This window comes from Kryptolebias marmoratus, linkage group LG19 (assembly GCF_001649575.2).
Source record: "Kryptolebias marmoratus isolate JLee-2015 linkage group LG19, ASM164957v2, whole genome shotgun sequence".
NCBI lineage: Eukaryota > Metazoa > Chordata > Actinopteri > Cyprinodontiformes > Rivulidae > Kryptolebias > Kryptolebias marmoratus.
In genome coordinates, this window is record NC_051448.1 from 1,406,095 (window position 1) to 1,421,445 (window position 15,351).

The window sequence follows — 15,351 nt, forward strand, 5'->3', positions numbered from 1 at the left end:
CAAAGATGCTCGGCTGTGTGTGTGTGTGTGTGTGTGTGTGTGTGTGTGTGTGTGGATACAAACCAACAGATGCAATAAAAATCAAGAACAGATCTAGTTAAAATTAAGATCATCTTATAATTATTAGACGTTCATCTCATGGTTATTTTGTGAAGATTTTACTCAAATCTGTCCAGTGGTTCATGTGATATTTTGCTAACAGACTCCAACAGTTAATGCCAAAGTTACAAGCAAACATATTGCACAATGAGTATATGTTGGGGATGATGCTCAGCTGCTACCACACCAGTTTTCAGCTTAACATCTGTATAATTCACTGAGTTAAAGGCGAACGAATGCACACACTCACTCTTACACTTACATGATCGCCTGCCGCCATGGAAGGCAGTTTAACAAGAATCCGAACCCTGATGGAGAAATCAAACAGGAAGTAAAGATAAAACACTGGAAGCAGTTAAAAGATAAAATCTGAGGACATTTGAAGGCTTCTTGTTGTGTTTTAGAATCTTAAAATCGGACAACTTTTCTCCATCAGACACATCCAGACTCATCTAAACTCGTCTTCATTAAAGATTTATGTTTCTGTTTCCTAAATGATAATATGAGGAGATGAATGTTCTGCGCTCGCTGCACGACGCACCATGTGACTGATGGTCTGAGGAGGGCATCAATGTGGCCGTAAAAGATAAAAAAATCATCATCTCTGCAGATAAAACACTGACTGGAAGTCTCCTGAGCCGGAGTGTCGGCGTGGTTCCACAGATCCAAATCTGGGCCGGTCCCGATCAATACTCGCTGATCGATGTGAGGTGATCAGCCTGAGGCCATCAGTCAGAGTCAAGCAGCAGCCAGCGGCTCAGAAAACTGATGAACGTGTCTGCGATTAGTTTTTAATAAGAATAACAGCCTGTTAAACTGATGTGGTCCAGTCCTGACGGGTCCAGGAGGAGCTCAGTAAACCAGAACCTGCATTAGATGATGTTTAAACCAACTCACATCCCTGCAGCCTGACAGCCAGGATAAAATCCTCTGAGTCTGATTACAGAGATCCAGAGTCAGTCAGTGGGTGGGTGGACGGTTCGATTGATTTAAAGTGTTTAACATGCATAAAAGAAATGATGCCACGAAGCAAACAAGAGGGAGTTAAACATTAAAAGTGTTTTATTTTGATCAGCCCGAGTTGTTTTAACTCAGAATCTGTGCAGAGACTCTTTAGAAGCCGCTCCACTTCCTGTCAGGTTGAAATATAACCTGATCATTAAAGATAAGAGCGCCTGATGGTGTTTAAACTCTTCTCCTCTGGTTCTGCTGTGTTTAAATGTTGGGCTCTGTGTGGTTCTGAGCTTCATCCTTCATTTCCCTGGACGTCCCTTTAGCCTGTCAGCACCGTCAGCTTCCATCCTCCAGTTAATTATCCTGCCACTCCTCCACCCTCTGCTGCTGAAGGGCCAGACGGATTTAAAAGTTACCCTGAACATGTACAACCAGGTGAAGACACAAACAGCTCGTCTCCTCGTCCACACAGAGGTGTCCCGGTGTCCTCGGGGCTTCCTGTTCTGCAGAAAGAAATGTCCACCTACTGCCACGTAGGTCGTAACGAGATAATCCCAGTTTCCCAGCGGTCAGGGCTGAGTGCAGCTGCTTACAGCTGGACGGAGGATTCAGGAGAGACACGTCTTCTGTTCAGGACGTCGATGAAAAAGCTCGGGCCAGAAGCCAGAAAGCCTCTTTGAGGAACTGGAGCCTCCTCGGTGGACAGCTGTATTTAATCTGCAGCTTTTTTTAGTTTTTTCACCTCCAGAGACACAAAACTATAGATGCATGGACTGCTTTTTGTTTTAGCATCACTCAAAATAATTCTTTAGATTTGCAGCTTTGTGATAAGATATAAAAAGCCTGAGGGATAACTTCAACTCTAAATATAAATATCTGATATAAAAGTTAATCTTGTTTCACCATCGTCTCTTTATGATGCTGAACTGAAACTGAACTGTCTAGTTTTGCTTTTTCCTGCTCAGAAACAGAAGCAATAAACTGTCAGCTTCTTTGTTTGATTTTAAAACTAAGTGTGTTTAATTAATACAAGAACTAATTAAACCAGGATAACAGCTACATGAGAACAAGATTTAAAGAAGCTGTTCGTAAACAGCAGAAACCAAAGCATCGCAGGAGGAAACGAGGAAACCTGGAGAGTCCGGCCTCGGCCACAAAGATCCAACAGAAACATCAGCCTGACAGCAAACGGAGATGAAGAGCTGGAGTTAATGAATCTTATTAGATTCAGACTCAAAGAGAGAGAGAGGAGGAGGAGGAAACAGAGACAGGTGTAGATGCTCTCATGGATGAAAGAGTTTTCAACCTTTCCAGAACATTTCTGACACTGCGTGATATTTGTTGTAGGTCGTCGTTGGTTGAGAGAGGCCAGAATCTGCTGGTTATATTTGGTTCAGAAAACTCCAGAGGACAAGCTGAACCAAGCTGACAGAAGTTTGTCCAACACGGATCCCTGCAGCGACGCAACAAACCAGCCATGTGTCTGCAGGCGGTCTGCACGGCAGGAGACATGAAGCTCTGCAGCAGGAAGACGGGTTTCAGACTCACCTGCTCTCTGTTTGAGCTCCTCAGAGGTACAGTCACCTCCGTCTCATCTGATAGAGAACATTAGCTGCTGTTCACAGAGGGCAGAGTGACTTTGAACAGAGGATCAAACAGGAGCTTTTAATCATCTCTGAGTTTGAGACGAGACGAATATTAAAGCTGAAACGGAGACGTCACAGATCGAAGCTCAGCAGCAGCAAGAGACTAAAAGTGAGGATGTTACGAGTTTATTAGGCTTATTGTTTTATTTCTCATTCTTCCTGTTTAGTTTCCTGTTGTCAGTCCTTGTATAGTTGAACTCTTTGTGTCCCTGTCTGCCTCAAACACCCTCACCTGTTCCTTGTTACTGATCAGTCACCTGTGTCCACTAACCAATCAGCCTCTGTCCTTAGAAACCTGTTCATCATCTTCACAGGATCATTTTTCAGTCGTTCACTGTCTGGTTCTCCTCGTGTCTTTTTCTGGTTTCTGTCCTTTTCAAAATAAGAGTCTGGGTTCAGAAGAAGCTGTCCATAACTCAGGACAGAGAAGAGACATGTCTCTGTCCATGAACACATCAGGTGTTCTGATTAAATATCTGCTGCAGAACGTGTTTTACTTTCAGCTCTGAAAGCCTGAATTATTTCATCGCTGATCAATAACAAATCTCCTTCTGGGGGATTAATCAATCTTCTAATTTCAGCCTCAGTCCCTGAATGAAATAAAATCCTCCAGAAAATCAGAAAAGCACTTAAAGCCTGCAGGAGGGTTGTAGCAGCATCCAGCTTTGTAATTGTTTTCTCCAGCAGACGCTGCGGCTGATCACTCGACTGTTTCAGGAACCATCACACATCCTGGTGGTCTGTCTGATCCGACCGACTGCAAACAGACTCTGAGAGGATTATTCCAAACCTGCAACAACAGCATCAGGGGACCGTGCACGTCTGTGCTGATAAAACTCACAGGCTGCTGTTTTCAGCCACACTGTGAGAAACGGGTCAGAATCTACATTTCAATGAAGAAAAGATCCACAACCTGAATTTGTTCAAGTCTTTTTATAGATTCCCTCTGAATTTTTACAGGCTGTGTTTCCCTGTTTGGGAAACACACAAAGTAAAGAATAAAACACATAAAATGTATCAAATTTTAGCTTTAAATTAACTATTTATATCCTCGGGTATCTATAAGATGTTTTAATGACTCATCTCTTTGACCTAAATGACACAAAATGCAAAAACAAGATGTTTTTTTAATATAAAAGAAGCAGAGTTGTACTTCCATTCATGGCCTGAAGATGTCGCTGTTTTATTCTGCCAGCACTTTAAATCCACAGCAACGCAAATATTTGTCACATTAAGGATAACTTAAAATGAAAAAGTTAAAACATTTTTAGAGGTTCAGTTCAAAAGGGATGAACTCATAACACCGAAATGATTCTGAAATGATCAACGCAGATCTTTAAAGTTCTGCAGAAATGTTTACAAATTCATGAAAAAGGAAATCATAAAACTTTAGTGCAGATTCAAATCCATATTTGTTTCAGAGCAGCTGAGTCTTTTATAAAAAATGTTTATTTTTAGCAGACAAACATGAGTCAAACAAGGTTTTTGACTCCTATCCTTGTTTATTTAAAAGCAGAAAATCAGTTTAAGGCTGAATCCCTGGACTAGAAGTAAAAAAGGTTTTAACCTCTCAAATGTTTTGTGAAGAAGTTAGAAAGTCCTGCTTGCAGACGAACACTGATCTGACTCTCAGATTTATGCTGCATTTTGTTGATTTTCTGCTCTCAGATTGTTTTGCAGGTAACTGTGGCGTCCCACAGGGCTGAGTACAAGGATGCTACACAGGTGAAGGTAACTCAAACTTTACTGTCAGGATGAGATCGAATTATCTTCCACTGACTGAGTCAGACTTTTTGTGTTGTTCAGAGTTGGCTGTGGCAGCCATCTTGAACTGGGTAGATGTAAATCCAGTTCATTAAAATCCATCCAGTTGTTCATGAGATATTTTGCTAACAGACACACAAACCAATGACAGGTTTGTTATCACCCGCCTTTCACCTTTCCTGCAGCAGGTGATCATAAACCTGTCGTCTCGTACGCTGCCTGAATCTGCTGCTTTTATTTGTGTTTTCATCTCGTAAAGTCAAGCTTTTATAAATTCAGCTGGAAACAGGAGCCACAAGTTTCCCCTCAGTTTAAAACCTGATGTTTACTGTGGAGGTGCTGCAGCAGAAACATGAAACATTTCATCTATAATCTGCAGGATTTTTAACTGTTGGATGATCTCAGCTGGAAGTCTGACGTCGTTTCTCAGGCCGACTCTGAACGACTGAATCATCACTGAGGAAACAGTTTCAGGTGCGAGGAGTCGGCCCTGCAGAGACGTGCAGATGAAAGCTCAACGCTTCTCCCCAGCCCTCACTCCGCGCTGACAGATGCATGCTGGGAAATCTGCAGGCTGATGCGAACCCGGGGGTTCATCTGAAGGGCTGCAGCTGCTGGAGCCACAACAAACAAAGTGAGAGATTTCTGTTCACTGAAGCTCCTGGTTTCTGAACGTTCAGAAACTAAACCCACACAAGCCTCCTGTGGTTTTCTACAATGAAGACAAACATTTACTTTCAAAGGCACCAACTTCCTGTTTAGTTTAATTCTAATAAATCTGCTTTTAGAAAGCAGCAACCTCAGACTGAAGACAGATTACCAAAAATATGTTACCAATAATCTGAATTTATCTGCATTTGAGGTTTAATAAATCTCTAATTCAATAAATTAACCCTATAAATCAAAATATTAACCACAGTCTAGATTGAATAATCATTCAAAACTAAATAATACCAGAATAAGAATGTTTGAAATATTCAAGGGAATAAAAATTCTTTATGGCTCAAATAGAAAAAAAATCTTAATTTGTTTGTATTTATTCATATAAAATCTGATAGTTTGATGCTTAATGTTTCAATAAAATGTTAATGATTTGTTTTACAGATGCTGAGGTAAATTTTGTTGTGGTCGTACCTGAGAGTCATCCCCAACGCATGCTCTGAGAGCTAACAGATCATGAAGGCGGCGGCGGGCGATATGCATTCCTTCAAGGAAGTTATCTGTTTAAAACTTTAAAATAACATTTAAACTTCAGACTTTTATATCAAGAAAAAAACTTAAAGCTGACGTTTCTGTAATTTGTAGGAAATTAATGTATTTAAATAAAATAAAAGACATTAAAAGCAACAATTCTGCTGCAGTGGAACCCAAACGGTGCAGGTTCTGCAGGTTCCGTGACACACACACCAGCGCCAGGCGGCCCATAATCAGACAGATGGAGCAGAACCCCCTGAACCCCGCAGACCCGCTCGCTGACAGCTCCCACCACTCCGACAGGATAAAAATAGTAAATCTGCCAATTAGATTCTGTTCTGAGAGAGACGAGGCGAGCTTTGACTTCTGAACCGAGCTCTCTGAGCTGAATCTGAATCAGGACAAAAAAAACTTTTATTCCCTGAGGGGGAATCTCACAAGGAAAGGTCCGTTTCTCTGCTCAAATACTTCCTGTAAACTCAGCATCCTCATTAAAAACCTTCATAAAACAAACAAAATCAGAGAAATAATGTTGAGGGCTGAATGATGAAGAAGCTGAAACTCAGCTGTTAAAAATAAAACAAGCAGAACAGAAACTAAAACTAACTAGAGCTAAAAGTAAAAGAATCATAAGAAGACAAAAACAGACAGTTTGCTGAAGCAGAGAAAAATGTTTTTTTGAAGGAAATAAAGAGATTTCTGAGTTTCTATGGGATTTTCTATTTTAAAGGAGGAAGTTGTCTAAAAGCATGAAATAAGTTTATCTTTGTAAGCAGATACAGATGTTAACTATATATTTTTAAGATCCAAACAGAAGAACGCTACTAAATTAAACTTTAAAAGTGTGGTACTTTTAATGCAGTTGTTAAAAAAAATAAAAAAGGGTTTAATTGCTGCTAAACTTATTATTACTGGAGTGAAAACTATTTAGAGTAAACCTCAATAAAATGGATTGAATTTTCTTTCAAACTTTCATTTTATGCCCTCTGCAGTTTATTTGCACAGAGCTGTGCAGAAGCCCTGGACCGGGCTGGATCAGGAGATTTAGTGTTAAATGACCGTTTTAGCTGTGCTGAGGTCGTGATGCGTTCACTGACCTGAGGAAGAAGGTGGCTGCAGCAGACGGAGCCGGGCTGGTTTGGGTGGAGATGCTTTGGGCTGCTGGTTTACCTGGGACGTCCTGGGTGGTCACATGACCCTGACGGATACAGAAAGACCAGAGGACAGTTTGTTTTCTCCGGGTTAAACTACAGGAAGTCATTGAAACACAGAGGCTCAGACGTCTGTTCCCTCACAGCTTTATTTTACTGAATCCTGGTGATCAAACATGGCCACCCCTGGAGGTCTGTTAGCCCCATTAGCAGCAGGAACAGGAAGTTCTGGAGGAGGAGGTCGTTAACTAATTAGTTCTGGTCGTTATTCAGCTCGTTGGCAGCTTAACTTCTTCTGTTCAAGAAGAAGATGGCAGCTGAGTCTCAAACTGGAGGATTTTTCCAGCTCGCTGTGGCTGATGGGAAATCCAGCGTCCTGCTGAGATGTTTGACATCCTTCTTGATGACACGTTTGGTGTCTTAAAGTTGGGTTTAATTCAGTCAGGAAGCCATGATATAAACACATTACTGACTGAGGCAGAGATTGGGTCCATCTTTCTGTAAAAGCCTCTGAAATAACTTGATGCTTAACAAAACAAACCGAACAAATTGAATCCAGGACCTGTGAGCTCTGAAACCTCCTGAGGTTTGGTATCAGCTCGGTGCTCTCTCTGGGCTCTCTCTGGGTTCAGGCTCACATCTGTGTCCCAGTTACGGTGGATTATTACGGTGAGCAGCCAGGTTCAGTATTCGGCTGTTTGACTGGGATCCGCTCGGCCAGCTAACAGGATTACACAGAGAGCCGGCGGCGGGCCGAGGCCGCTGCCAGCACCGAGACACAAACCTGAGCCGAGGAAAATCAGACAAACACAGCTGAATCAGCAGCATGACACCAGAGCTTCCTGGGATTTGGACACTTCAGGCTGGTTTTATTCTGCAGGGACATGTTTGTATAAACTGTGAAACATGGAAAGAGGCGGGTGATATGCATCCCTTCCAGGAATGTCAGGCCTTTAACTCCTGTGTGGTTTGGTTTTGGTGAAGCAGGTTGTCATTTTGCCATGGTTTGGGTCACGTGATCTCCCCGTTGGCTGCCGGCAGAATAATCAGCTTAGCGCCACCTGCTCCACTTCCTGTTTCACTTTCTGCTCTCTGCAGGTTCGTTTTCCACCCGGAGCTGAAAACCTGTGGCTCATCCAGAGCTCCTGTTAAAGAAGCAGCCACTGAAACGCAGAGATAAGATGCTGCAGCGTCTAAAAGGAGAAAAAGATACAAAAGCCTCCCTGGAAATGACTGACAGATGTTTGTGCTGCATGTTTGCACATAAATGAGCTGACTGGGATGCTGGTTATCTCACGCCGGACAGTCGAACTACAACATCAGGAGATTTCAGGCTTGTTGAAGCAGAACGATGATCTTTGTGTTTGAAAGCAGGAACTCTTGAAGCTTCACAGCTTTCTGGTTTCTATTTCCGTCGTCAGCCTGCAGCTGCTTGCAGAGGTTCGGTGATGAGGCTGCGGCACTTTTTCACACACTGGTGGAGGATAATGATGCAGGTGATGAAGGCAAGCGTTTATACATCCTGATGTCGGCGCAATAACTGAAGAACCAGCGAAGATATGAGGCTGACTGAGCCAAAAACAAAAATAATCTTTATCAGCAGAAACACAGGATTTAAAGGAAGGCCAGGAATCGATGCCAGATGGGAAACTTTTATAAAAATGATTTTAAATTTGAGAAATTCTCTGTGTGAACGCCGAGGGCTGAAATTCCCTGAAGAAGCTGATTCTGAGCTGTTAAAGCTAAAATCATCTCACTATAGCTAATAGCTAAAGGGAGCAGAGGGAGAGCTAAATGCTATCTAAAAGATAAGAAAAAAACTAGCTAAAAGTAGGAAAAAGCAAACTGGAAGCTAAAAGCAGCAGAAAGAAACCAGTTCACTGAAGCAGATTTCAAAGAAAACGATGTTCTTCAAGGAAATAAACACATCTCAGTGGATTTCTACAAGAAAAATATTGTAAATAAAATGAAATGTTTACCTATCCAAACAACAACAAAAACACCTGAAGTGTTTCTGTCTTTGAACAGCATTTTATAAATTTCTAACGATGTCAAATTTTAAATACATTTCATCCAAAAATCAGTTTTAGGAGACGATCAGTCAGCTGTTTGTCCCTCCCTGCTTACCGTAGTCTGCTGAGGTCCAGGTCTGCAGCACGATACCCTCCACACCCCCTCCAGGTAGTTGTGGGCATTCAGGGGCGTGACCGTGGCCAGCCCTTTGGCCCCGCCCCCTCCCAGGTAAGTGCTCTGTACTCCGCCCCATCCCCACATGGCTCCGCCCTCCTGCTGCTCGTCGTACGTCCACCTCTGCTGCTTCAGGGGCAGCTCATTGGCCCCCCAGCTGCTCTCCGAGGCCTGGGGGCCGCAGGTGGGCGTGGCGGGGCGAGGCGCCATCTTCCTGCTGACGCCCAGAGCCCGACGCAGAGCGAGACGCCTCAGCTGCTGGAAAGCGGCGCCGCAGACGTCACAGCGGGCGTCGAAGGAAGGCCGGCGGCCATGATGAGGCCACTGTAGGCGGTGGAGCTTATCGAAGAGGAAGGAGGCGTAGGCCGGGTCCTGGGGGGGGCGGGGTCAGAGAAACAACCGGGGTTAAATGTCAAACATCTCGGCTGGATAAAGAAAACATTTATTAAATTTACTGTTCAGAGACAAGAAGGACACAAATTATCCCAAATCCCAGATAAAAAAAACTTCTTTTCATTCAAACAGTTTACAAAAATCACTAATAACTCTTTTAAACTAGTAAATAATGACAACAAACAATCTTAACTTTTATGAAGACATTGTTTTTAATCATTTCTGACAGTCTTTGAATCTAAAGTTCATGTCATAAACAGTCATTTTTAAGTGTCAGTTGGTATCTGGAGACTTTTTAAGGACCCTTACTCGATGTCTCATGACCCAGATTGGGGTGCCGACCCTAACTTTGGGAACCCCTGACCTTCTGGGCTGGGAGGTGAAACTGTGGTTAAATGTGGTGCAGCTCGCTCAGATATGAATGCATGAATATGAGCGTGAGCACATGAGTACGGTCCAAACGATGCTACAGATGAACAGTTTTCTGAGGGCTCTGTTTTCCACAGGTGGAGGGTTTTTCTCTCCCAGGTGATCCGGATCATACCTGATTACAGAAACCTGGCTTCAGTCTTCTCCCTGCAGGTGGCACGTTGCTGCTTCTTTGCAGTAAGTTTAATGTTTTTACTTGTTTCCTTACTGGACCAGTTGTCCTGTTTGTTGCTTCTGGGTTTAAGTTAGAAGGAAGAAGTGATGGGATTTATGACTCTTTTAGTTCAGTTCATTAATAAAAGTTGGTTCTTTCAGCTTCTAAAAAGCTCCCAAAGATCCGGCTCAGAGTAATTATTCCCTTCAGTAGAAACAGGACTCTGGATCCTGTTTGCTCTGAGTTGTCTCCCTGTTGTCTGAAAACAGTCTGAAAAAGCTGCAGGTCACTTTGTCCCTCTGTCAAATCACACCTTTGCAGATGTGGTCAATTTGTACCTGTATTTTTGGGGTACAAACTGAAGCTACCTGCCACAGATCACTCTGTATGCTTCATCTCCATTGTTGCCCATTTTGTGCCTTCATGGACAGCTGCTCCAACATTAAAGATTTAATCTACTGAAGTACAAACATGAAATACAGATAAACAGAGATGGACCAGCTTGACCATCTGAAACTATGCTCGGACAGATTTATATTTTATTCGTATCACTCATTTATTGTTCACAGCAGGTTCTGCTTCAAGCTCAGGTCCTCGACCTGAGGCCTGGGATCTTCAGGGTTCTTCTCTGAGGTGGTTCCTGGGATCTGTTGGAGACACTCTTCCAGTTGGGGGTCACAGACCTAAGTTCTCCTACGAGGTTCCACTTTTAACCTCATATAAAAATCTCCATCCATTTTCTGCCACTTATCTGCGGGTCCAGGAGGGAACCTCTCCTTAGTCACAGTCTTCAGCTCCTCCTGGGAGATCCTGAGGTGTTTCAGGCCAAATACAAATATAATCCATCAGCACCTAATGTCTCAAATCATGCATGATAAATTTTCCAAATATTAAACACAAAGATGAAATTAAAAACTATATTGAGTGTAATCAGAAGGAAGAGTTGTGACGGAGGGAACGTTTGGGCTGTTTTTGATGCAACACCTGCTCAGTTTTCACTTCATTCATCCTCCTGCAGAAACTTCTCCTCGGTCTGATGTGCAGCAGGACAAACGCCTGTTCGTCATCCATCACCGAGCAGCTGCTCGGCCTGCAGCGGCAGCAGCAGGACATAAAGCTGTCAGCGTCTGCAGGGGCAGCTCAGATTTACAGCTGAGTCTGTGTGTCGAGGTTTGACCTCCTGCTGACACGAGCCGCAGCCCGTCACAGGAGGTCAGAACAAGTGTGAGAGGAAAATAACTTCACAGCCGACCAGACGGTGACCCCGAACTGCAGAGTCTGTTCATCATGAGCAGCTCAGAAACACATTTTATATCCAAGGTGATCATCACTTATCCCCCAACTGTCAGCAGCATGTTTCCTGTGGAGCCGACTGAGGGATCAATGCAGCGTTTTCTGCCTGAAACAGAAATATTCTGCAGAGAAAAGGCACACGTTTATCAAAGTTACTGTAAAAAACAGGAAACTGGTTCATGAGATTCAACATCCGACCCTGGACCGTCTCCATCCCACCTTCAGGGTCCTCAAGTTCAAACTAAACTACTCATAACGAATCAATTAAAATTAGATTTTAATAAAGACGAGTATAATTAATCTAATTTAAACATCTCAGATTACTGAAACTAAATGTTTTTAAATAAAAAAGGATCAGTTTGATTCGATTTGTTTCAGGAAATCAGGAGAAACCCTCAATAGTTTCAGGAAGACTACAGATTTCCAAAAGAGGAGGAAGTAAAGAAAGACCGAACAGAAAACAAAGCTCTGATTAGCCAGCCCATCTACTGGATCGTTTTTAATCCTTAGTTTGTTGAGTTTCCTCAGTTATTTTAAGGACATTTTGCACAACAAGCTGAGACGACACAAAAAGTCTGAAACTGAGTGGAAAAAGCAGCTGAAGCTCAGAGAAGAACTGCTGATCAACGCCAGTTTAAAAGATAAAGGCTGGAAAATGTAAAGAACAGAGGAATGAATCAGGAGTTTTTTACAGAAATATAGATGTTATAAGACCTGAATACTTATTTACAATCAGAAATAAACTATTTTACAATTACAAGCTGCTGCATTTTAATATTTGTACAAACTAAATGGATGAGGAGGTTAAAATGATCTGAATCAAACAGGAAGTTACCTCTGACGTCTGATTCTGGTCCTTTTCTCATCAGATTGAAGCTGCTTCAACTCTGAGGATCCGTCTGACTCCAGACCAGCAGCCGTCCCCGTTTATTCACCCTCATGACAGCTGTGACCCCGCTCTGACATCACTTCCTGTCCCGCCTCCGTCACGCACCACTGTTTTATACTGAACTGAAGCCAAAGTTGTAGTAATGTGATGAGGTCAGAGGTCACCGTATTTCCTCAGGCTCACAGTGAATTTTGTTTTTCAGATAAACATGAAGATGATCAGTGATTAAATGTCTGTTTTTCTTCAGGAGGTGAAGAGAAGAACCAGAAATCACTAAATGAGATGGCAGGACTGAAGTCAGGAGTCCACAGAAGATTCAGTCCTACAAAATAAACATTTTATGCCAGCAGTATGTAAACCAGCCGGTACGGACTGGGCTGAGAGGTATTACCACCTTTTTTATTTAACTTGTTATATTTGAATAAATTAAAACAGATGTTTGTCTTTTCTCCTGATTGTTTCCAGGCTCTGATCTTCAACCAGAGCAGAAACAGGAGGACGGGTTTATCGTTTGAAGGTTGAAATGTTTTTAGTCTCTCTGAGGTGGGCGTGTTTCCAGCTGACCTCTGCTGACGGACAGGAAGTAGAACCGGAGCGAACAGACTCGAATGAAGCGTCCTGAAGGAAATCGTTAACAAACTTCAGGTTTGATTTCACTCTGCAGGACCAAGATAAGAACTGATCCCGAACAGCCTTCATCTCCCAGCATGCAACGCTGCCAATCAGCAGTGATTCTTATCTGTTGAACATTAAACTCCTATTTCTCCCCCGTTTTATGGGCGTTAGCAGTCAGACACCTGAGAACCAGCAGCTCTCAGCAGAGATGATTTCCTCTCTGCTGGTATGAAAATAGATTTTGCACTCGACAGCCTCATTAGTCAACACGTTGATTCTCCTGCCTGCATGGAAGAGGGACTTGTGCATGCTAACGACTCTTTTAAAGTGTGTTTGAAGGAGCTGAACTCGCCTCCCAGAGCTTTAATTATCTCATTAATCACCAGCTCAGCAGCAAAGCGTCTCTTTACTCAGGGTTTGTTTGGAGGCTGAAGGCAGAAAGTCACAAGCCGTCTTTCATCTGAAGCTCTGAGGCAAGGAAATGAAGTTTTACTGCAGTAAAAACACTTCTGTCTACTTTTAGATATAAAGATGATCACTTCCATGGATTAAAACTGTGACAGAACAAGAAAATTTAATTTAAAACACAATAATAATAATTAAGTTGTCTCTTTTTGTTGCTTTTGTTTGTTTATTCGATGCTTGTGCTTCTCCAGCCTTTTTTCTGCTGCATCCTCGTAGAAATGAAGAGCTGAAGTCTTTAACAGACTGTTTTTATCCTCCGAGGCTCGTCCTAATCTGTCCCCGGGGCGTGCCTCCATCAGCACTGAGAGCCGACTCGTTTAAAAATAAGGAATAAACTGAAGAGAAGCTTCCACGTCTCAGACAGGATGTCGACTTTTAGAAACATCATTACTTCAATTATTTAAATGATCTCAGATTGTTTGCGTTGCCGGTTTGAAGACAGGAGGCTGGTGATTAAAGCTGACTAAAGTGTGGACATGAGACTGAGACTGACGGACAGGAGGGAGGAAGAGGATGGAGAGAGGAAAGATGAAAACGCAGGAGGTGAAGGAGAGGAAACCGTCTGGATTCCTCTGAGGAGGAAAACGTATTTACTCTGTCCTGAACACGCAGGTTCAGTTGTTCCTGTTGTCTTCATCAGACGCAGGAACGGGAGGAAGGCTGGACTGTCTGAGGACAAACTAAAGATTAATGTGTTAGAAAACTTGTTTAAGGTGGTGTCTCTTTCTGGGACCGATGGAGACGAGGTGGTCTGACTGAACTCTGAGTGTTTGGGACCAACAATTTTTAGGCTGCCAGTTTTTGAAAATCACAGTATTTTTGGTTTTCTACGCCATGCAGATTATTTTGTCGACCTCAACAGCCGCAGCCACGTTTCTGATTTGATTTAGTGGAGGACACTTCAGGAATGAAAAGTCGGGTTTGGAGCAGGTTTATGATTTAATAATTAGGATTTATCATCAGTTGGAGCCTCGGAGGAGAGCCAAACACACCTCTGGCTCTCGAGTATTTACAGAAACTAAACCGAGAAGATCTGAGAGGCCCCCGATGACTCTGCAACGATTTTGAAAGAAAATTTAATGTTAAAACTTCAGGGACAGTGAGACCCCCCCTCAAAGGTTTGGAGACGTTTTGCAGACTCTCTCCTCGTTCAACAACCAGCCTCCATCAGTCGCAGCTCGGAGAGATAAAACGTTCAGAGCCGAACCTCCTGAACCTGCAGGAACTTTATGCAGTCTCTACAGAGACGACTACGGAACAAACTCTGGTTTTACTGTGAATAAAAAATGTGACTGAGGTTTATTTTAACATCAGAAGGTCATGATTGTTGACAGTGATGAGTTATTTTTGATGAATTGATGAGATTTAGTTGCTGGAATCAATCAGAACAGAAGTAAAGTTTTTAAAGTGAAGATGATAATTAAAAGCATCATATTTGTAATTATCCTCTGTCCTCTGCTGAAGTGGGTCCCTGCTGCGGTTCTCTGGATCCTCTCTGCTCTCCGGGTCGAACGGTTCGAACCCTCCAGGCTTCAAACTGGACTCTGATGCTCGTTAGCGTTGTGAGGCCTGACTCACAGCCCGGCGTTCGTCCTCTCCTGAGCTGCTCGGTGTTGAAGGTGATGCGTGCTGGCAGAGCGGCGAGAGGACGTCTGAGGGACGAGGGACGAGGGACGAGCAGTGGAGCGAAGGGAGGAACGTCCAGGACTGATCAATGGATCAGAGGTCAGACGCTTTGATTGGGCTGCTAATTTATTTCATTTCAATTTAAACCTTTTATCATTTTTAAGCCCTTCACTTCTTTTGCTTATCATTGTTAAAATAATTATAACACAATCAATTTCACAGAATCAGTGGATGGATTTTAATGAAACTTGGCGAAATGTAATCATTGGTTGTGCCTCTACAACTAATTACTGTGGTGATTTGGGTTTTTTCCTGTGTTTTGTTTTACTTCTGTTTTAGTTTATTGGTTTGTGTTTTAGTTTCTGTTCTCGTGTTTTTTCACTTCCTCATTCCTCCTCAGTCTATTTCTCCCTCTGCATTCCTGTCACGCCCACTCACACCTGTCAAAGCCTGTTAATCTTGTCACCTGTCTCCACTTACCTGATTATCCTC

At 42.9% G+C, this 15,351-nt stretch overlaps 1 protein-coding gene and 1 long non-coding RNA gene across 3 annotated transcripts in view; one reads left to right on the forward strand and one right to left on the reverse strand.

Moving 5' to 3' along the window:
- The window catches only part of kif26aa (kinesin family member 26Aa), a 44,427-nt gene that overhangs the window by 25,060 nt on the left and 4,016 nt on the right, over positions 1 to 15,351 (reverse strand). Inside the window, exons 2-3 of the mRNA XM_037981437.1 lie at positions 8,936 to 9,367; positions 6,755 to 6,855 (exon numbers count right to left, since the gene is read on the reverse strand). Coding sequence (XP_037837365.1) covers positions 6,755 to 6,855; positions 8,936 to 9,367 — 533 coding nt within the window. The remainder of the gene's footprint in view (positions 1 to 6,754; positions 6,856 to 8,935; positions 9,368 to 15,351) is intronic.
- The window catches only part of LOC112449956, an 8,039-nt gene continuing 2,412 nt past the window's right edge, over positions 9,725 to 15,351 (forward strand). Inside the window, exons 1-5 of one of the 2 annotated variants that reach the window (XR_005234478.1) lie at positions 9,725 to 9,994; positions 12,134 to 12,305; positions 12,401 to 12,537; positions 12,619 to 12,798; positions 14,698 to 14,958. This is a non-coding gene — a long non-coding RNA (uncharacterized LOC112449956). Of the gene's footprint in view, positions 9,995 to 10,882; positions 11,292 to 12,133; positions 12,306 to 12,400; positions 12,538 to 12,618; positions 12,799 to 14,697; positions 14,959 to 15,351 lie in introns of those variants that run through there. The other variant, XR_005234479.1, reaches the window with a different exon arrangement.